Source organism: Budorcas taxicolor, chromosome 21 (genome assembly GCF_023091745.1).
Source record: "Budorcas taxicolor isolate Tak-1 chromosome 21, Takin1.1, whole genome shotgun sequence".
Classification (NCBI taxonomy): Eukaryota; Metazoa; Chordata; class Mammalia; order Artiodactyla; family Bovidae; genus Budorcas; species Budorcas taxicolor.
Window position 1 is genome coordinate 31,449,944 of NC_068930.1, and position 18,287 is coordinate 31,468,230.

General features: G+C 42.8%; 1 protein-coding gene across 1 annotated transcript in view; it reads right to left on the bottom strand.

The window, feature by feature from the left end:
* LOC128066460 (transient receptor potential cation channel subfamily M member 1) overlaps positions 1-18,287 on the bottom strand; it is a 64,777-nt gene that overhangs the window by 27,830 nt on the left and 18,660 nt on the right. Inside the window, exons 11-17 of the mRNA XM_052659520.1 lie at positions 17,775-17,948; positions 17,472-17,606; positions 16,577-16,627; positions 12,620-12,760; positions 11,538-11,567; positions 6,782-7,074; positions 4,730-4,958 (exon numbers count right to left, since the gene is read on the bottom strand). Of these exons, the coding sequence (XP_052515480.1) occupies positions 4,730-4,958; positions 6,782-7,074; positions 11,538-11,567; positions 12,620-12,760; positions 16,577-16,627; positions 17,472-17,606; positions 17,775-17,948 (1,053 nt within the window). The remainder of the gene's footprint in view (positions 1-4,729; positions 4,959-6,781; positions 7,075-11,537; positions 11,568-12,619; positions 12,761-16,576; positions 16,628-17,471; positions 17,607-17,774; positions 17,949-18,287) is intronic.

Sequence of the window (18,287 nt, forward strand, 5' to 3'; positions counted from 1 at the left end):
TTCTATAAAATAAATAAATTGGTTTTGTTCTTCTAGGAAAACAAGAAAGAAGAACTTAACATGGGCTCAGCCTAGACAGCAAAAGCATGGCCTAACCTATAGATGGAGACCTCTGTCATTTTAAAAAAAAAAAAACACATTTCTGTTTTTATTTTTTAATTTTTTAGCCATGCTGGGCAGCATGTGGGTTTTTAGTTCTCTGGCCAGGGATCAAACCCCCAGCCCCTGTATTGGAACAGTGGAGTTTTGACAAATGGACTACCAAGGAAGTGCCACTCTTGCCATTTTTATCAGTGTTGTGTTGTGTACCTCCAATACTGAGCTGTTTCCAATGTTAAGTCCTAATTTTTTAAAAAACTTTCCCCCTCAGCCATCCATTATTAAGAACAACACAAAGGGGCTATTTCTATCATATACTAAAAATTATCTTATAAAACACTAATAATTAAAACAGTGTAGTACAGGTATATGAAGAGACCAAACAATGGAGCAGAATGGAAGGATCCAGAAAAAGATTCAAATACACAAAAGTCATTACTTGTGAGACAAACACCACATTCAATGGGAGGAGTAAAGATGACTATTTAATGCATGGTATTGAGAATCTGTGTGATCATCTATAAAATAAATAAGTTGAATCCATATCTCACACAATCACTAGAATAACTGTCTAGCTCAATAATTTCATGAAAGAAAATAGGGGAGGGGGATGCATAGAGAGACAATTAAACAACTAAGTATCATCACATGAGAATTCTTTCATAAATGGAGGAGAAAGCCTTTCTAATGATGCTCCCAAATCAAGACACAATCAAAGCAAAGATCAATAAATTTCATACTTAAATCACAAACTTCTGCACAGCAAAAACACGTATCACAACCACAGTAAAAAAAAAAAAAACAAACTCATGGGAAAATATACTTGCAGCTCTTGACACAGGCAAAGGACGAATCTTTCTAATTAGGAAAGATCTCCTAGACTTCAAGAAGGAAACTTCTAACAACCCAGCAAAAAAATGGGAAAAGCAGTGAACTTAGGGACATTTGTATTTACAGCAAATGGGTTCAATTTCACTCACAAGAGATATTCAGAGACTTTCAGGTAGTCCAGTGGTTTGATCCCTGGTCAGGGAACTAAGATCCCATGTGCAGTGTGGCCAAAAATAAAATAACAATAAAGAAACTGATAGCATCTTTAAAAAGGTCGGGGGTGGGGTGGGGGAAAGACATTCAAAGAAACTATGCAAAGATCTCATTTTTTACCATTAGATTGTAAAAATTCCAGTGTGTGCTCACACACCATATTGGTGGGATTGTGGGAAAACTCTCTGCACAATGGCAGGGGGTACACTTCCACAGAAGGAAAGGCTATCAAGATCAAAAGTCCATATGCCCATGGGGCCAACAGCTCCCCTTCTGGATGTTCACCTAGCAGACATGTGAGGCACAATGTGTGTCCAAGAGCAGCCTTGGTGGCCATGAGTATAGCACCCCCAGGGGTGAGTGACTTACACTGGGGACTGGCCTGAGCTGTGACAGTCCAGTGTAAAGGAAAACAGGGGAAGCAGGTAAGAATGAAGGAATGTTCTATGTCGTAATACAGAAAGAGTTCCCAGAGAAGTGGAAAAAATGTACATAACAATGACTATGTCAACCTTTGTGAAAAAGAAAAACAGTAAGTATATTTAATTCACCAGGAAAAGAAAAGAGAGTATTCACATTCACTTTACATATGGAAATATACACAAGAAACAAATATCAGTGGTTGCCACTGGGTGGAATAGGTCACATGGGGGACAGGAGTTAGCAGAAAGACCTGTCACACTTTTAAACAGTTTTATTTTTATTTTTTTGATGTGCACCATTTTCAAAGTCTTTATTGAATGTGTGACAATGTTGCTTCTGTATTATGTTTTGGTTTTTGGGCCCAGAGGCATGTGGAATCTTAGCTCCTTAACCAGGGATGGAACCAGGGATTGAACCCACACTTGAAAAGTGAAGTCTTAACCACTGGACTGCCAGGGAAGTCCCATAAACAGTTTTAATTTTTTCATATGTGCATATCATATGACCAAGTCAAAGAATTAAATTTAAAAAAACAATCCTGGCTTTATAATAATTACATATTTATATTGCAAATTAAAAATGCTTTGAAGGAAATTTGATGCTTACAAATATTTATACCAATGGATAGACATTATATCAAAAAAAAAAAGGATTAGGTTAAAAAAAGAAAAGGAAGAGATTGCAAAACACCCACCAAATCTCAAAAACTTAGTACAAAAAAAGAATATAGACTATCTCATTAATGATATTTTTCCTTTTGGAAACATTTTATACCTACTGGTTTAAATCAATATATTATTAAAATTAACTTCAGGACTTCCCAGGTGGTCCAGTGGCTAAGACTCCGAGCTCCCAATGCAGGAGGCTCATGTTGTCTCCCTGGTCAGGGAACTAGATTCCATATGCTGCAACTAAAAGGTCCCACATGCCTCAATGAAGACTGAAGATCCTGCATGCTGAACTAAGACCCGGTGCTGCCAAATAAACAAATAAGTTTTAAAAGTTAACTTCAACTGTTTCTTTTTTACTTTTTACAATGTACTTGAAAAACTTTTTATAGCTATTAAAAATCTTTTTGTAATGGGAATATTTAAAGTTTAAAGCACATATGTGATTTATTTCTGTTGGACAGTGCTGCTGAAGATAATACAGTTTAATCTCACTCTTTAAATTCTGGCATGTTTAAAAATTACTTTTTAGTATATATATTCAACTACTTTTTTTTTTTTTTTAGCTGTGCCAGGTAGCATGTGGGATCTTAGATCCCGTCCGGGGATTGAACCAGTGCCCCCTGCATTGGGAGCCTAAAGTCTTAACCCCTGGACCACCAGGGAAGTCCTGGTGAACTTTTAGTACACATGTACCCTGTTTGTTTATGGGTTGAAGAGCTGGAACATATGGACCTGTAGACTTGATCACAGAGTGGACTTGGGGGTGCTCCTCTGGCTTTCTTATTTTCTGCCACTTGGCAGCTGCATGCTGAGGCTGGACCAGACCTTGGTTGGTTGTGTTTTTTTTTTTTTAATTTTATTGAAGTATAGTTGATTAACAATATTGGGTTTAATTTCTGCTGTACAGCAAATTGACTGTTATACATATATTCTTTTCCATCATGATTTATTACAGAATATTGAATATAGTTCCCTGAGCTATACAGTGGGACCTTGTTGCTTATACATACTATATAAGCTAGTTTGCATCTGCTAATTCCAAACTCCCAATCCTTCCCTCACCCACCAACCCATCCCCCTTGGCAACCACAAGTCTGTTCTCTATGTCTGTGAATCTGTTTCTGGTTCATAGATATGTTCAGTATAGAGGTTCTTCAATAAACTAAAAATAGAGTTGCCAAATGATTCAGCAGGCCCACTCCTGGCCATATATCTGAACAAAACTATAATTCAAAAAGATACATGCACCCCAATGTTTGTTCATTGCAGCGCTATTAACAATAGCCAGGACATGGAAGCAACATAAATATCCATCAACAAAAAAATGGATAAAGAAGATGTAGTACATATATACAATGGAATACTATTCAGCCATAAAATAGAATGAAATAATGCCATTTACAGCAACATGAATGAACCTAGAGATTACGTGGGCTGCTCTGGTGTCTCATCAGTAAAGAATCCGCCTGCAACACAGGAAACGTGGGTTCTATCAATGAGCTGGGAAAATCCAATGGTGAAGGAAATGGCAACCTACTCCAGTATTCTTGCCTGGGAAATCCTATGGACAGAGAAACCTGGTGAGCTACAGCCCATGGGGTCACAAAGAGTCAGATGCAACTGAGCCACTAAACAACAATGACAGGGATTATCATACTTAGTGAAGTTAGTCAGACAGATATTATATACGGTCACTCACATATAGAATCTAGAAAAAGAATACAAATGAACTTATTTACAAAACAGAAATAGACTCACAGACATAGAAAACAAACATATTTAATAAAGCCAAAGCAAGGAGGGATAAACTAGGAGTTTGGGATTAGCAGATACAAACTATTATATTAAAATACTTTTAATATAATATTAAAACTATTATTACATAGTAATTTTATGTAATATTACATAATACTATGTATAAAATAGATAATCAACAAGGACCTACTGTATAGCACAGGGAACTATGTTCAAAAACCTATAATGGAAGAGGATGTAAAAAAGGAAAATATATATATATATATATAAAACTGATTCACTTCACTGTATACCTGAAACTAACACAACACTGTAAATCAACTATATTTCAGTGAAAATTAATAATAAAATGATAGCAAGTACTTTCAGAGTCATAAGGCAATCTATAGCCACAGAGCTCAGGTGCCTGCCTTAGTGGTGGGTGGATGGTCAGGGGTGCACAACTCGTTAGAGTAGACTCCATGCCCACAAGCTAGTCTTGCTGCAGGTTGGGCTCTGGTGTTAGACCACTCGTGTTCAGGTCCTGCCCTTCACCTTACAGCTGGGATCCTAGGCGAATCCCTTCATCTCAAAGTTTCAGGTTCTCCATCTGTAAGGCAAGGATTGCCGCAGGGTCTCCCTCCCGGGGTTGTTCAGAGTCATGGATGAAATAATCCACAGAAAGTGTTTAGCTCAGCCGGGCAGGGAGTCAGAGCCCACAGGTGTCACTTGACACTACATAGCCACGTCACAGGTACCTTCAGGCCAGGGTTCTTCCTCATCCGCAGCCTCCCCATCCACATGTCCGTCAGCAGCATCTGGCTGCAGGTGTGGGCAATGAAGTCCCGGTGTTTGGCTGCCACAGCCAGTTTGAGGCAGGTCGAATTGCTCCAGTTTTTCAGCTCGTACGTCAGTAGTTTCATGGCAATCTGCTCATCATGCTTGTAGGACTGGTCCAGGAGCTCCACAGCCAGCTGGCCAAAGTCTCTGCCGAGACACAGATGGGAGCGGGTGAGGCAGTGACAGCCATATACTTTGTTAGAGAGCCGTGTCCATGGGGACATCACGGAGCCACAGGACACAGAGTCCTTGACTCCCTGTCCTCTCCCATTAGGGAGCTCCCAGGGCAGCCAGAGGCCAGGGTCCGTGCTCAGCCATGTTGGAGGCTGACTTCCAGAGGTCCCATGAGGACAAATCGGCAGATTAATAAGTCTGGGGAGCCTTGGCTTAGAGAAAGAAGTGTGTCCACGCTTTCATTTGTTTTACCTCCAGGTGCCCCACCGAGTTCTCACAGGGAAGATGGGAGGAGAATCCCCTCATCCTGCCAGCCTGGGGAGGGTCCATTCTGAACTATGCCCAGAGCACTCTTTTCTTCCTAACAAAGCCTGCCCTGGGGAAAACTAGTTAACCAGAGTCCAACCTATTGGTGTTTTATCAGAGACTGACTGAGCTGAGGGTAGGGAAATACCTAGCTCCAGCCCCCTGTAGCCATCCTGTCCTACCTAAGAGGTCCTTGGGAAGATCAAGTCCAAGGGCATAGGTTCACTAAGGCTGTACTCCTCTGAATGTGTGTTTCCTTATAAAAATCAGTTTTGTTGTCTTTGCATTTAAATTGTGTTTCCCAGAAAAAGAATCAAGGACATAGAGAACACAGCAGTGATTACCAACTGGAACTGAGGAAGGGAGGGGGTGGGTAGTTGAGGTTAGCAGACATAAGCTTTTTTATATAGGGTAGATAAATAACAAGGTCCTACTGTATAGCACAGGGAACTATATTCAGTATCCTATGATAAACTATAATAGAAAAGAATATAAAAAAGAATCATATATATGTATACACTGTTGTACAGCAGAAATTAACACACTGTAAATCAGCTATATTTCAATAAAGATATACTGTCTAAAATTGTTTTTCCACAAATATCAGGTATTAATGTATGTATGTGGAACCTAGAAAAATGGTATAGTTGATCTTATTTGCAAAGCAGAAATAGAGACACAGACATAGAGAAAAAATGTATGGATGCCAAGGAGGAAGGGAGGGTGAGATGAATCAGGAGATTGGGATTGACATATATACACAACTAGGTATAAAATAGATGACTAATGAGAGCCTATTGTACAGCACAGGGAACTCTACTCAGTGCTCTATGGTGATGTGAATGGGAAGTAAATCCAAAAAAGAGGGGATACACGTATAAGCGTAACTGATTCTCTTTGTTATACAGCAGAAAGTAACACAACATTGTGAAGCAACTATGCTGCTGCTGCTGCTGCTGCTAAGTTGCTTCAGTCATATCTGACTCTGTGCGACCCCATAGACAGCAGCCCACTAGGCTCCTCTGTCTCTGGGATTCTCCAGGCAAGAATACTGGAGTGGGTTGCCATTTCCTTCTCCAATGCATGAAAGTGAAAAGCGAAAATGAAGCCGCTTAGTCGTGCCCGACTCTTAGTGATCCCATGGACTGCAGCCTACCAGGCTCCTCCGTATGGGATTTTCCAGGCAAGGGTACTGGAGTGGGGTGTCATTGCCTTCTCCGGAAGCAACTATACTCACATAAAAATTAATTAATGAAAAATTGCATTTCCATAGTTTGCACAAGAAGACAGTCAACAAAAACAATGACGGTTCAGAAATGCCTCAGAAAGACAGAAGGAAAAATATTGACACAATGGCAAAGCATTTGATGAACAAGCTTTAAATGTGATGATACTTAAGTGAGAACCATATTTGCCACCCTTCCTGGAAAAGGAGTGGTTCTCAGAACAACCAGGTCTCCCTGAGCTCTACGTTCCCTCCAGACACTCACTTTGAGTTGTTGTCCAGGTCCTGGGAGATGTCGTCCACCAGCTCGCTCTCGGAGGACTCATGGGCCATGGACTTGTAGAGCTTGCATGCCACCAGGGCCTTGGCCATGCTCTCCTCCCCCCGCTGCCAGAGGAAGACCGCCATCTTTTGGCGCTTCATCAGCACAGCCCACACCATCAGCTCGTGGAAGGGGTACTGGAATCGACTCACGGCCGGGTCATCCACATCAATGTCCAACTCCTCCTCCTTTTTCTTTTTCTTCTTCTTCTTCCCTTTGGCTGGCGGCTCGTCATCCTGAGGGGAGAGAAACACCCTTACCGTGGTTCTGCCATAAACATGCAGTAAAGGGTTTCAGGACCAACTGGAAGAAGGGAAACCTCACTGTCTGTGGGAACAGAGAGACTTCTTAAGTACATCTGTGTGTCCACCCATCTTATGAATTCTTTTGGAAAGATGCACATGTTTATTATGAGAAGTAAACCATTGAAAATCAAATGAGCTGAAAAGGCATACTACTGTTTGAAGTTTATATTCCTGGGTTGGCAGGTTTGTTTGTTTGTTTGTTTGTTTTTTCCAGAAGCCTCTAAAAATTGAAGAGAAGCTGCAAAAATGAAAACAAAGAAAACACCTCAATCCAAATCATCCTGTGGGAGAGATAAAGCCCAAAACTCATTTCTTGAGGGATGTCTTTAAATACCAATACTCTGAACCAGAGATTAATAGGAAAAATGTAGAAGGAGGTGGAGAAAAATATCTTGGTTTTCTACCAGTAGTTTGGGCTTCCCAGGTGGCTCAGTGGTAAAGAATCCACCTGCCAATGCAGGAGATACAGGAGACAGGGGTTTGATCTTTGGATTGGGAAGATCCCCTGGAGGAGGAGATGGCAGCTCACTCAAGTATTCTTGGCTGGAGAATCCCATGGACAGAGGAGCCTGAAGGCCTACAGTCCATGTGTTCTCAAAGAATCGGACATGACTGAGCATGCACACACATCTACCAATAGTTTAAGGAAGCAGGGGTTCTATTTTCAATGAGATTTGTCTTCTCATGGATGTGTTATAAATGGAAGGCCAATGCTTTCCACTTCCAAGGGATTATGAGGGGTCATTCTAATAATAGAGCAGGATCCTAAAGGAAGGCATTCATGACTGGGAAAACTGGTGGTGAAACATGCATGTGGCATGGAATCATTCAGAAAACTAAGATCATGGCATCTGGTCCCATCACTTCATGGCAAATAGATGGGGAAATAATGGAAACAGTGACAGACTTTATTTTGGGGGGTTCCAAAATCACTGCCGATGGTGACTGCATCCATGAAATTAAAAGACACTTCCTCCTTGGAAGAAAAGCTATGACCAACCTAGACAGCCTATTAAAAAGCAGAGACATTTGTTTGCCAACAAAGGTTTGTCTAGTCAAAGCTATGGTTTTTCCAGTAGTCATGTGTGGATGTGAGAGTTGAACTATAAAGAAAGCTGAGTGCGTAAGAATTGATGATTTTGAACTGTGGTGTTGAAGACTCTTGGGAGTCCCTTGGACTGCAAGGAGATCCAACCAGTCAATCTTAAAGGAAATCAGTCCTGAATATTCACTGGAAAGACTGATGCTGAAGCTGAAACTCCAATATTTTGGCCACCTGATGCAAAGAACTGACTCATTGGAAAAGACCCTGATGGAAAAGATCGAGGGCAGGAGGAGAAGAAAACAACTGAGAATGAAATGGTTGGATGGCATCACTGACTTGATGGACATGAGTTTGAGTAACCTCCAGGAGTTGGTGACGGACAGGGAAGCCTGGTGTGCTGCAGTCCATGGGGTCGCAAAGAGTTGGACACGACTAAGTGACTGAACTGAACTGAATAAACTATTCCAGGCTGAGGATCCGGTACCCAATAGGATAACAAAAATGGATCTCTGCTCTTTTGCAAATAGCTTTCTCATCAGTGACCTTGTTTTATTCTCACACTGATCCTGAGAGGTTGTTAATGTCTTCTAGTCAGTCAGATGAGGAAGTTGTGGCTTAAAGGCTGAATAATTTGCCCATGTTCACATGAATGGAGAGGCTGGGCATGGGGGGGGGGGGAGGGGGTGGAGCCTGAGTCTTCAATTCTTATGGCAAGTAGATCATGACTAAACCAAGTTTTATAAGCTCATTATGAGGTGTTCTGATGTTTTTATTGAAAGTATCATATCTTGCCTTGAATTTAAATGTTTTTGTTCTAATTTGTCCCAGTCACTGCAGTTTCAGTCACTCAGGGAATATTGAAATTAAAAAAGAAATATAAAATTTTCAAGATTATATCAAGTCAAATAAAAATCCGCTAAGGACTAATGAAATATTGTAAAACAGAAAGCTTTTTTTTTTTTTTTTTGCTACACTACGAAACCTGGAGGACCTTAGTTCCCTGACCAGGGATCAAACCTATGCCCCCTGCAGTGGAAGCGCAGTCCTAACCAATGGAGTCTGCCAGGGAAGGCCCAAACAGAAACCCCTTTAATCCTACCTTTCCATAGTATGTTACTAAAATATTAATTATATGCAACTTCTCATAAAATAATTTTAATATTGCTATAGACAGAAAATAACCAACAAAGGGTTCATTTCCCTAAAGTGCATGAAAAGACACAAAGCAACAAGTAAAAGAGAAGCAACCCAATAAAATAACAAAAGATATGAACTGGAAGTTAAGAAATGAATCCATCCACAATCACAAATCATAGTAAGAGCCTCTAAACACACCTCAGTCAGAAATTAATTGGAAAAAACTAGTACATATGGAAGCAAATTGAATAATAAAATTACTAAGTTTGATCTGACAGCATGCTGAAAGCAAAAGTCGCTCAGTCCTGTCCAACTCTTTGTGATCCCATGGACTATATAGTCCAGGGAACTCTGGGCAGCCTTTCCCTTCTCCAGGGGATCTTCCCAACCCAGGGATCAAGCCCAGGTCTCCTGCAGAGAAGTATATAATTGTGCCCAACAAACTGAGAAAATACATTTGTTTCAACACACGTAGATCATTAACAAAATTCCACCTGGCATTATTCCTCAATTCTTTTGAGATTTTCAATCTCAACAAGTTCTAGATATTGGAAATCATACAGTCTACACCTAAAGAGTAATACTAGAAATCAATGAGACTAAGATAACCGCAATAACAAAAGTCTGTATTTAGGCAACTTAAAATATGCTTATAAATAACTCTTGGCTTAAGGAGGGAATTATAAACTGTTTAGAAATGAATATCAATAAAAGTTCTACTTACTGACACCTGTAGGATACCATGAAAAACAATGCTCAGAGAAAAATGTATACTCTTCATGAATTTATTGAAATACAAAGAAGATTGAAAATGGGCAAACACTTTCAAATTGAGTCAATAAAAATAACACAATAACTCCATACAAAGTATATGGAAGGAATGAATACAAATTAAAATTTATTAATAAAATAGAAAAAAGAAAAAAGAAAGCTGCTGGGTTAAACAAAAATACCAATGAAATCCAAAGACAGTATGGTTAAGAAGAAAGGGAGAAAATATGAAAAAAAAAAAACAAAACTGGAACAAGAAATGGCATACAACTAAAGACATTCTTGAGTAAATTGAAAAAATTAAAATACTCGGTAAAGGTTTATGGGGCTTCCCAGGTGGCTCAGTGGTAAAGAATCGCCCTGCCAATGCAGGAGACATGGTTTCAATCCCTGGGTCAGGAAGATCCCCTGGAGAAGAAAATGGCAGCCCACTCCAGTATTCTTGTCCGGGAAATCTCATGGACAGAGGAGCCTGGCAGGCCACAGTCCATGGGATCACAAAGAGTAGGACACAACTGAGAGACTAAACAACAACAAAGATTTACACCAGTGAACCTGAAAGTCTAGATAAAGTAAATTGTTTTCTATGAAAATATAACTGACCAAAGCTGACTCCAGAAAATAGAAAGCTTCGATGAACTCCTATTATAAACGTTATTACTACAGTGGTGAAAAAATGGGCCTCTAACAACAACACTGGACAGGCTATTATGTAGGAGAGTTCCACCAAGGCTTCACTCAGCAGATAAACCCTACATGAGACAACCAGTCTGAGAGACTAAGGGATTATGCAACACTGACTTTCATAACCCTTCTAGTTATGCTGAAAGTCGGTGTCAACTGTGAACAAGAGACAAAACCTCCTACCCTGAATCCATATAGAAATTGGAATGCTACTTAACTCATGAATTTATTTGAGAAGAATCTTTACAATACTCAGTCTCAATATTGTGTTATGGTACTTCTTCTACTCGTTTATGTATTTTCATGTCTAGTGATTTGTTCTTAAGTTCACTTGTTAGGTTATTTCTGGATATTTTTGTCCCATTACGAGGAAGCTTTGTTGCTTATCCTGGACTTATACAAAATATTTTTCTGCCAATAATCATTTCCTCCTCCTTCTATATATTCTTCCTTTATTTATGTTTTCATGTGGTAAAATTTCCAGAACACTTTTAAAAACCAGAGGGGATAATGATGCCAACAATAATGGGTGAGCTTGATTTGTTCTTGATTTTAATAAAAGTCAGCTGGGTGGCTTTTACCTTTTAAAAAAATATCTATGACCTTTGAATATAATCTGACTAAATCATCCAAGTAAATCTTGGTGTACGGTGAAGTGGATTTATTCATGGAAAACAAATTCAATCAATTTTATGTTAAATACAAAATGAAGAGGCTCCATGATACCATGAAACCACTGGAAACAAATCCTACTTACTTCCATTCCCAGAAGTTTGAGAGCTTTCGGCTGCATAATGAAAAGGGAGGGAAAAAAATTCAATGGAATCAGATAACTGAAGTTACAATACTATGAGTTATACATTATTGATATCGCTAGTAGATTGATAATATATTAAAAAGTACTTGGGGTAGGGAGGTTCAAGAGGGAGGGAACATATACATATACCTATGGTGGATTCATATTGATATATGGCAAAAACATTGTATTGTAATATTGTAAAGCAATTAATACTGTACAACACAATATTATAAAATAATAATCCTCCAATTAAAAATAAAATTTTTAAAGTACTTTGTATAATTAACAATGAAGGACAAACCTAAGGAAAGCATTTATAATGATATAAAGTACTCTTTTATCTATTAAAATCTATTTTCCTTTCCTCTGCTTCTGTCAGCGCAGGTCAAGTGAGGAGAGAGATGTGCAGACATGGGACCCCCACCCCAGGGAGAACAGAGAAGTTCACTCACAGAAATGCAGACACAGAACTATGGGGCTCTGAGTAGGGCGAGAGGAGGGCTTCATGGGAGGTCTCACACATGAGCTGGGCATGGGATACACATCGGGTTTTGAAGTGGGGGATGCGGCTGACACATTAGTAGAGTTTGTTCTGAAAGTGGTACATCGTCACCCACAACAGGGTGTGGATAATGAGGGAGAGCCTTAGACGCTTTGATCATGAGCTTGACAGTGATTCCTCAGGCACTGGGGAGCCTTGGGAGTTTGTGAGCAAGGAATGCCCCAACAGGTTCCTCATTTTGGAGGATCAGGGTGGCTCGAGAGATAGGATGCATGGAAGAAAACAGAGACAAAGGAGCCCAGGAGGAAGACAGTCGTGGACAAAGGAAGGGGCAGGTGCAAGTGCTGGGCTGTGGGCCCAATGTGTGAAGGGAAGAAAGGATGCTTCACACCGAGAGCCACTGCAGGAGGATTGGAAGATGTGTGGGGGGATGGGGTGATGAGTTTGGCTTTGAATAGGCTGAGTTACTGTGGAGGTGAGCAAAGAACCATGTGTGGCCCTGGGAACCACAGAAGACTGCGTGTCCGCTGAGCTCTACCCTCTTGGGTCCAAACAGGTTGTTGTAGAGGGTCCGGAAGCTCTTGCGCGTGTAGTTGCAGCGGTAGGCACCACCCATGAGGTACTCCAGTACAAGCCCAATGTCTATGAGGCTGATGTGGTAGTCAGGAGGAAGGTTGCCCTGTAAGGAAAGGAGCCATGTATCAGGCCCTGCGAGAAGCTCCTGCAGCCTGGACTGCATCACACACCTTGGCGTCGTGGCCATCCCTGCTGGTGATGTGGGTGTTAACAGAAGCAATGGGGCATTGAACAATCTTCTGTTACCACAGGATGGAGAGAGATAAGAGGGTGAACCATGTTCCAGAAAATGGGTTAAACTTTCCCATGAGATGAGTTAGAAACCCGCAGGGCTATAGGGGAGAGGTCTGGGGTCGTCTGTGGGCTTGGACAGAATGATCAGTAATGTGCATTTAAACATAAAGGAAAGAGGGACCTTCCCAGTGGTCCAGAGGTTGAGACTCTGCCTTCCACTGCAGGAGGCACCAGTTTATTTCCTGATCTGGAAACTGAGGTCCCACATGCAACAGAGTGAGGCCAAAAATAAAAATAAAGAATATATATACAAATAAAGAATGTATATGTATGTATAACTGCATCAGTTTGCTGTACAGCAAAAAATAACACAACACTGTACATCAACTATACTTCAACAAAAAATTGATTAAGGGAAAAAAATCGTTGAGAACAGATGGTGTAGCTGGTACAAGCCTTCCTTGATGTGAGTAGATTTGCCCTGTTGAGAAGGTGCTTTGACAGCTGCTTGCAAGGGAGAAGGTATCTTCAGGGGCTGGTGTCCAGATTTTCTACAGAATGTGGGAGTGAGCACATGATGGGCAGGAGGACTCTGTGAAAGGTAGGGGGAGGACGGGACACTCCTGGGACTGGGACCTTTCTGGAGAAATCTCCACATGGTGCCCCAGGATTTTCTGAGGGACCCCGAAGTTTTCAGTAAGAACACAAACTCCCTGAAGTGGCTGGGAGTTGGTGAAGGGGCAGAGTTCTGCTGCAGAATGGATGAGGCTGTGTTAAGATGAAGGCAGGGTGTGGGCAGAAGAGAGAGGGACTGAGGGCATCCATGCACCTGTAAGCCAGTCACTCATGCCCCTGGGCAGCTGGCTGATCCAGGAGGCAGAGCTGACCCATCCGTTATAAGGATGCTATACTATGTGCTATTTCTGGCTTAGTTAACTTCCTGCAGCTGAAATGATGGAGGAAACCTGGGGTCCATCCCATGGAGACTCTGTTGTTATTTAGTCACTAGTCATGTTTGACTCTTTGTGACTCCATGGACTGTAGCCCACCAGGCTTCTCTGTCCATAGGATTCTCCAGGCAAGAATACTGGAGTGGTTGCCATTTCCTTCTCCACTCACGGAGACTACAATTTTTGAATGTCTTCCTTGTGCACAGGGACCTCATCCTTCACTCAGGTTTTGCAAGTTTGTTCATCCCTCATCGTGATCCTTGATCAAGTCAGGGATTTCACATGAGGGGACAAGATATATCTCTGCCTCGGTGAGCTTGTTGTTTGTGGCAGGGGAGGGGATTAAGGGCCAAGCCACCCAAATCTCGACACAGGAGCATGTTCAGACCCCCACTCTGCCTGGGTGGGCAGGTGAGAAAGGGCTTCCTGGGGAGGGTGACACTGAGGCAGAGCAGGGGCTGCTGCAACTGAGGGCAGAGAGTACCACAGATATGATCATGCTTGGCCCCAGGACAGAACACATGAGCGTGTGGTGGACCCCGTATGGTGGGCATGTGATGGGTCCAGTGGATGCAAGTGTCTTAGATGGAGCCTCAACTTCATGAGATGTAGGAGGCTTTGGCTTTCAAGTGAGGGCATCCTGTGTCTGGGGAGGGTGGGAGGAGAATGATCGAAGCCACTTAGGTGAGACCTGGTTGGTTGGGTCTACACTTGAGTAGCAGTGGCTTTTGACTCTCAGTGCTTCCTTAATTAAGAAATCTGGGAAAGTGGGAAACAAGGGCAGGGCAGTCCCTGGTCCCTCTTGGTTCCCAGACCCAATGATTCTGCTCTGATCCAATGAGCATTTGTGAGATAGGCTGGGAATGGGGATCCTTCACTGCAATGCTTGCACCTGGACACACCTCTCCTTGAACAACAAAATACAAAGGAACTGTATGGGCCTAAAAATAATCACATACATGTGCCGTTGGGGCAAATTCTGGACCCAAAAGATACAGGGAGACCAAACATTGCAACTGCCTCTTTTGAGAAGCCTGGGGCAAAAGCAGGGTACTGCCCCCTTCATATAGCACCATGGTTTTTCCAGTGGTCATGTATGGATGTGAGAGTTGGACTGTGAAGAAAGCTGAGCACCGAAGAATTGATGCTTTTGAACTGTGATGTTGGAGAAGACTCTTGAGAGTCCCTTGGACTGCAAGGAGATCCAACCAGTCCATTCTAAAGGAGATCAGCCCTGGGTGTTCTTTGGAAAGAATGATGCTAAAGCTGAAATTCCAGTACTTTGGCCACCTCATGTGAAGAGTTGACTCATTGGAAAAGACTCTGATGCTGGGAGGGATTGGGGGCAGCAGGAAAAGAGGACGACAGAGGATGAGATGGCTGAATGGCATCACCGACTCGATGAATGTGAGTCTAAGTGAACTCCAGGAGATGGTGATGGACAGGGAGGCCTGGCATGCTGCGATTCATGGGGTTGCAAAGAGTCGGACACGACTGAGCGACTGAACTGAACTGAACGGAAGAGGTGAACAAACCACCTAAGTCACCCTTCCAGCCCGACCCTGGACACACACCTACTCTTACTCCACTGCCTAAGGAATCAGCTTGCCCTTCCTCAGGGAGCAAGCAAGGGAAACTGTTGTTTGTTCTCACTCCCCATTGCTGCAGCAAGAACCCCAATAAAGCCTCACCTGAATTCCTTGTCTGGCCTCTAGTCAATCGCTATTGATTGGGGAAGGTCAAGAAGCCAGGTTGGTAACATTTGTAGTAAAAGCCACATTCTCACATCAGTAGAATCAGATATCTGTTTGAAGCCTAAACAGTCTTTCTGGGACTCTGACTGAAGGCCCTTTTCTCCCGTATGAGTTGTTCCCTCCTGCTCAGAACACAAACACCCATCCTGTACTCTGCATGCCAGGGGCTGCATTCTGGCCTCATGAATCATTCTATGTTAACCTGGTCTGATCCTCCAGCCTGTGGTGGCCAACAGGACCCCAGAAACTCCACGACAGAACAGGGAGTAGACGGAATCCTACAAGACTGTAAGGAGCAGTAGTGCTGGAAAGGGCGATGGGGCTGTGAAGTGGAGGTGGCTATCACTGTCTAATGAGGAAACAGGGCCAGGAAGAACTGTTGCGTGGGACACGCCGAATGACATGAGGCCTGTCCTGCTAGGACTTCTGGAAAGAGGCACAGGGAAGGAGAGAGGGCAAATCTGAAACTTGCAGAGCATGAGGGCCCTGGGCAGCAGAAAGGAACTTGCTGTCCTCCCCCACTTCCACCCCTGGCTGGGACCAACCTACCACCAAACGGTCATTTAGAGCAAGCCGATTGTGTGTGGGATGAACACCACACTTGAAGAAGATGACATTGGAAAAAAGTAAACTATTTTTATGGAGAGAAGAATTCATGATTTCCTATGCCTCCAATAAAATGATACCACATTTGGAAATTTAAAAATTGCTTTAGAAAATGTCTTATTGAAAGAAGTCAACAGGTAAAGGACTAGAGAACAGCAGACTGGGACTTGCCTGCTGATACAAGGGTTAAGACACCAAACTCCTGATGCAGAGGGCACAGGTTCAATCCCTCATCAGGGAACTAGACCCCACATGCTTCATGGCATGCAGCCAAAAATTAAATTAAAAAAACAAAAAACAAATAAACCTTGAAATAGCTCATTCAAAAAAAATTATATATATAAACAAAAGCAAAGACAAAAAGAGAAGACTGACCTTTTTTACATCCCTCACCAGCAAATGAAGTGTATTGGGTGGACCCAGTCTCTGAAAGAGAAGCATTCAGCCATATTAAATATGTTTTTCTCTTCAACTCTTAGAGCAAAATCCAACTGTATAGAATTAATGAATTTGTGAAAGCTGGGATGTCATCCACTATCAGCCTATGTCTTTTACAACACAGGACTGGTCATGGGTAAGAAGTATCCTGCATGTTCAAAAATATGTTAAATACCATTTATCAAATTATTTTAAAGAGAATCTCACAGGGCACCATATCGTCTTAAAAGTTCACCAAGTTTTACAAGCAACTGCTCAGGACCACCTCTAAGGCTTAAAATTTTAGAACAGGGAAGGGAATGTACATCTCAAAGTTCATATGGTGAGAATACAAGCCAAGATTTTATCCAAACACTGTGATTCTCATATCAGGAGCTCCTTGTTGTGCAAACTCAGTTTTCTATTTTTATCAAAGCCTCATAAAAAGTGGTAGTCCCCAGGAACAAATGACTGCTCACCCCGGGAACTTTTCACTCTGATAATGATTCTAGGAGCTGGACTCTTCCTTTGAAGAAACTTGTCTTCATGCACCATCCCTGAGTTAATGGTACAGATGGGGTGGGGGGCTGGGTAGCCTGGCAGAGGTAGGTGAGAATGGGACCCTCGCCGAGCCACTGGTCAGGCGAGAACACTGGCCCTTAAATGATGCATGCTTAGACACTCCGTCATGTCCGACTCTTTGTAACCCCTAGGACTGTAGCCCACCATGCTCCTCTGTCCTTGGGATTCTTCAGGCAAGTCAAGTGGGTTGCCATTTCCCTCTCTCTTCCACTAAAGCCGTGTTCTGATGGGGCCAGCTCCCCTCCACTCTCCCTCCTTCATGATCACTCACTGTGTTATAAAGCTCTTCCAGCCTCGGGATGGTGAGAAAGTGTTGCATGTTGACTCCATTTTCAATCAGAAGCTTCACAAAGTCCACACGGTCTAAGACCAGTGCATCCAGCATGGCCTGCTCCAGAGCATTCACCTGCGTGAGCCCAGGAAAGGGGCATGAGTACCTGGGGGTTGCGGGGTAGGGGCAAGTTCACAGGGCAGCTGAGGAGGCAGCGAGAACTGGACCTTCCCCTCGAGGAGGGTGACTGGCTCCGAGAGGTCCCTGTGAGCCCAGGAAAGGGACCAGAGCCGTCCCACCTACCCAGTTCAGCAGCTCAAGCTTCCGGGGGTCAGTTTCTTCCTCTACCTCCTCCTTCACCTTCCCTTTCTTCTTGCCTTTTCCTTTTCCTCTTCCCCCCTTGGTGGTCGCCGTGGGTGGCTTCTTCTCCTTCTCCGTGGCCTTGCTATCTGTCGGAGGTGCCAGGCTTCCCAGGGGCTGCAGTTCAAGCAGGCAGGGTTGGGAAAGGGATTAAAGCTTCCCCTTGTCCCAGGACCAGTGCCTCCCCTCTGCATGCACATGTGTGCACACACACACACACGTCCAGATACACAGGAGCACACACATGCATGCACAGATACACAGGCACACACACACAGATGCAAGCATGAGCACACAGACAGACATGCACACAGGCAACACAGGCACACATACTTGTGAGCACACACGCACACACATACACTTAGCTGTCACAGGCCAGGTTGTCTGGTGGCAAAGACCCTGATCTCGCGACCCTCTATTACGTATATGCTTGAAGTACATTCATGTACTTTAAGT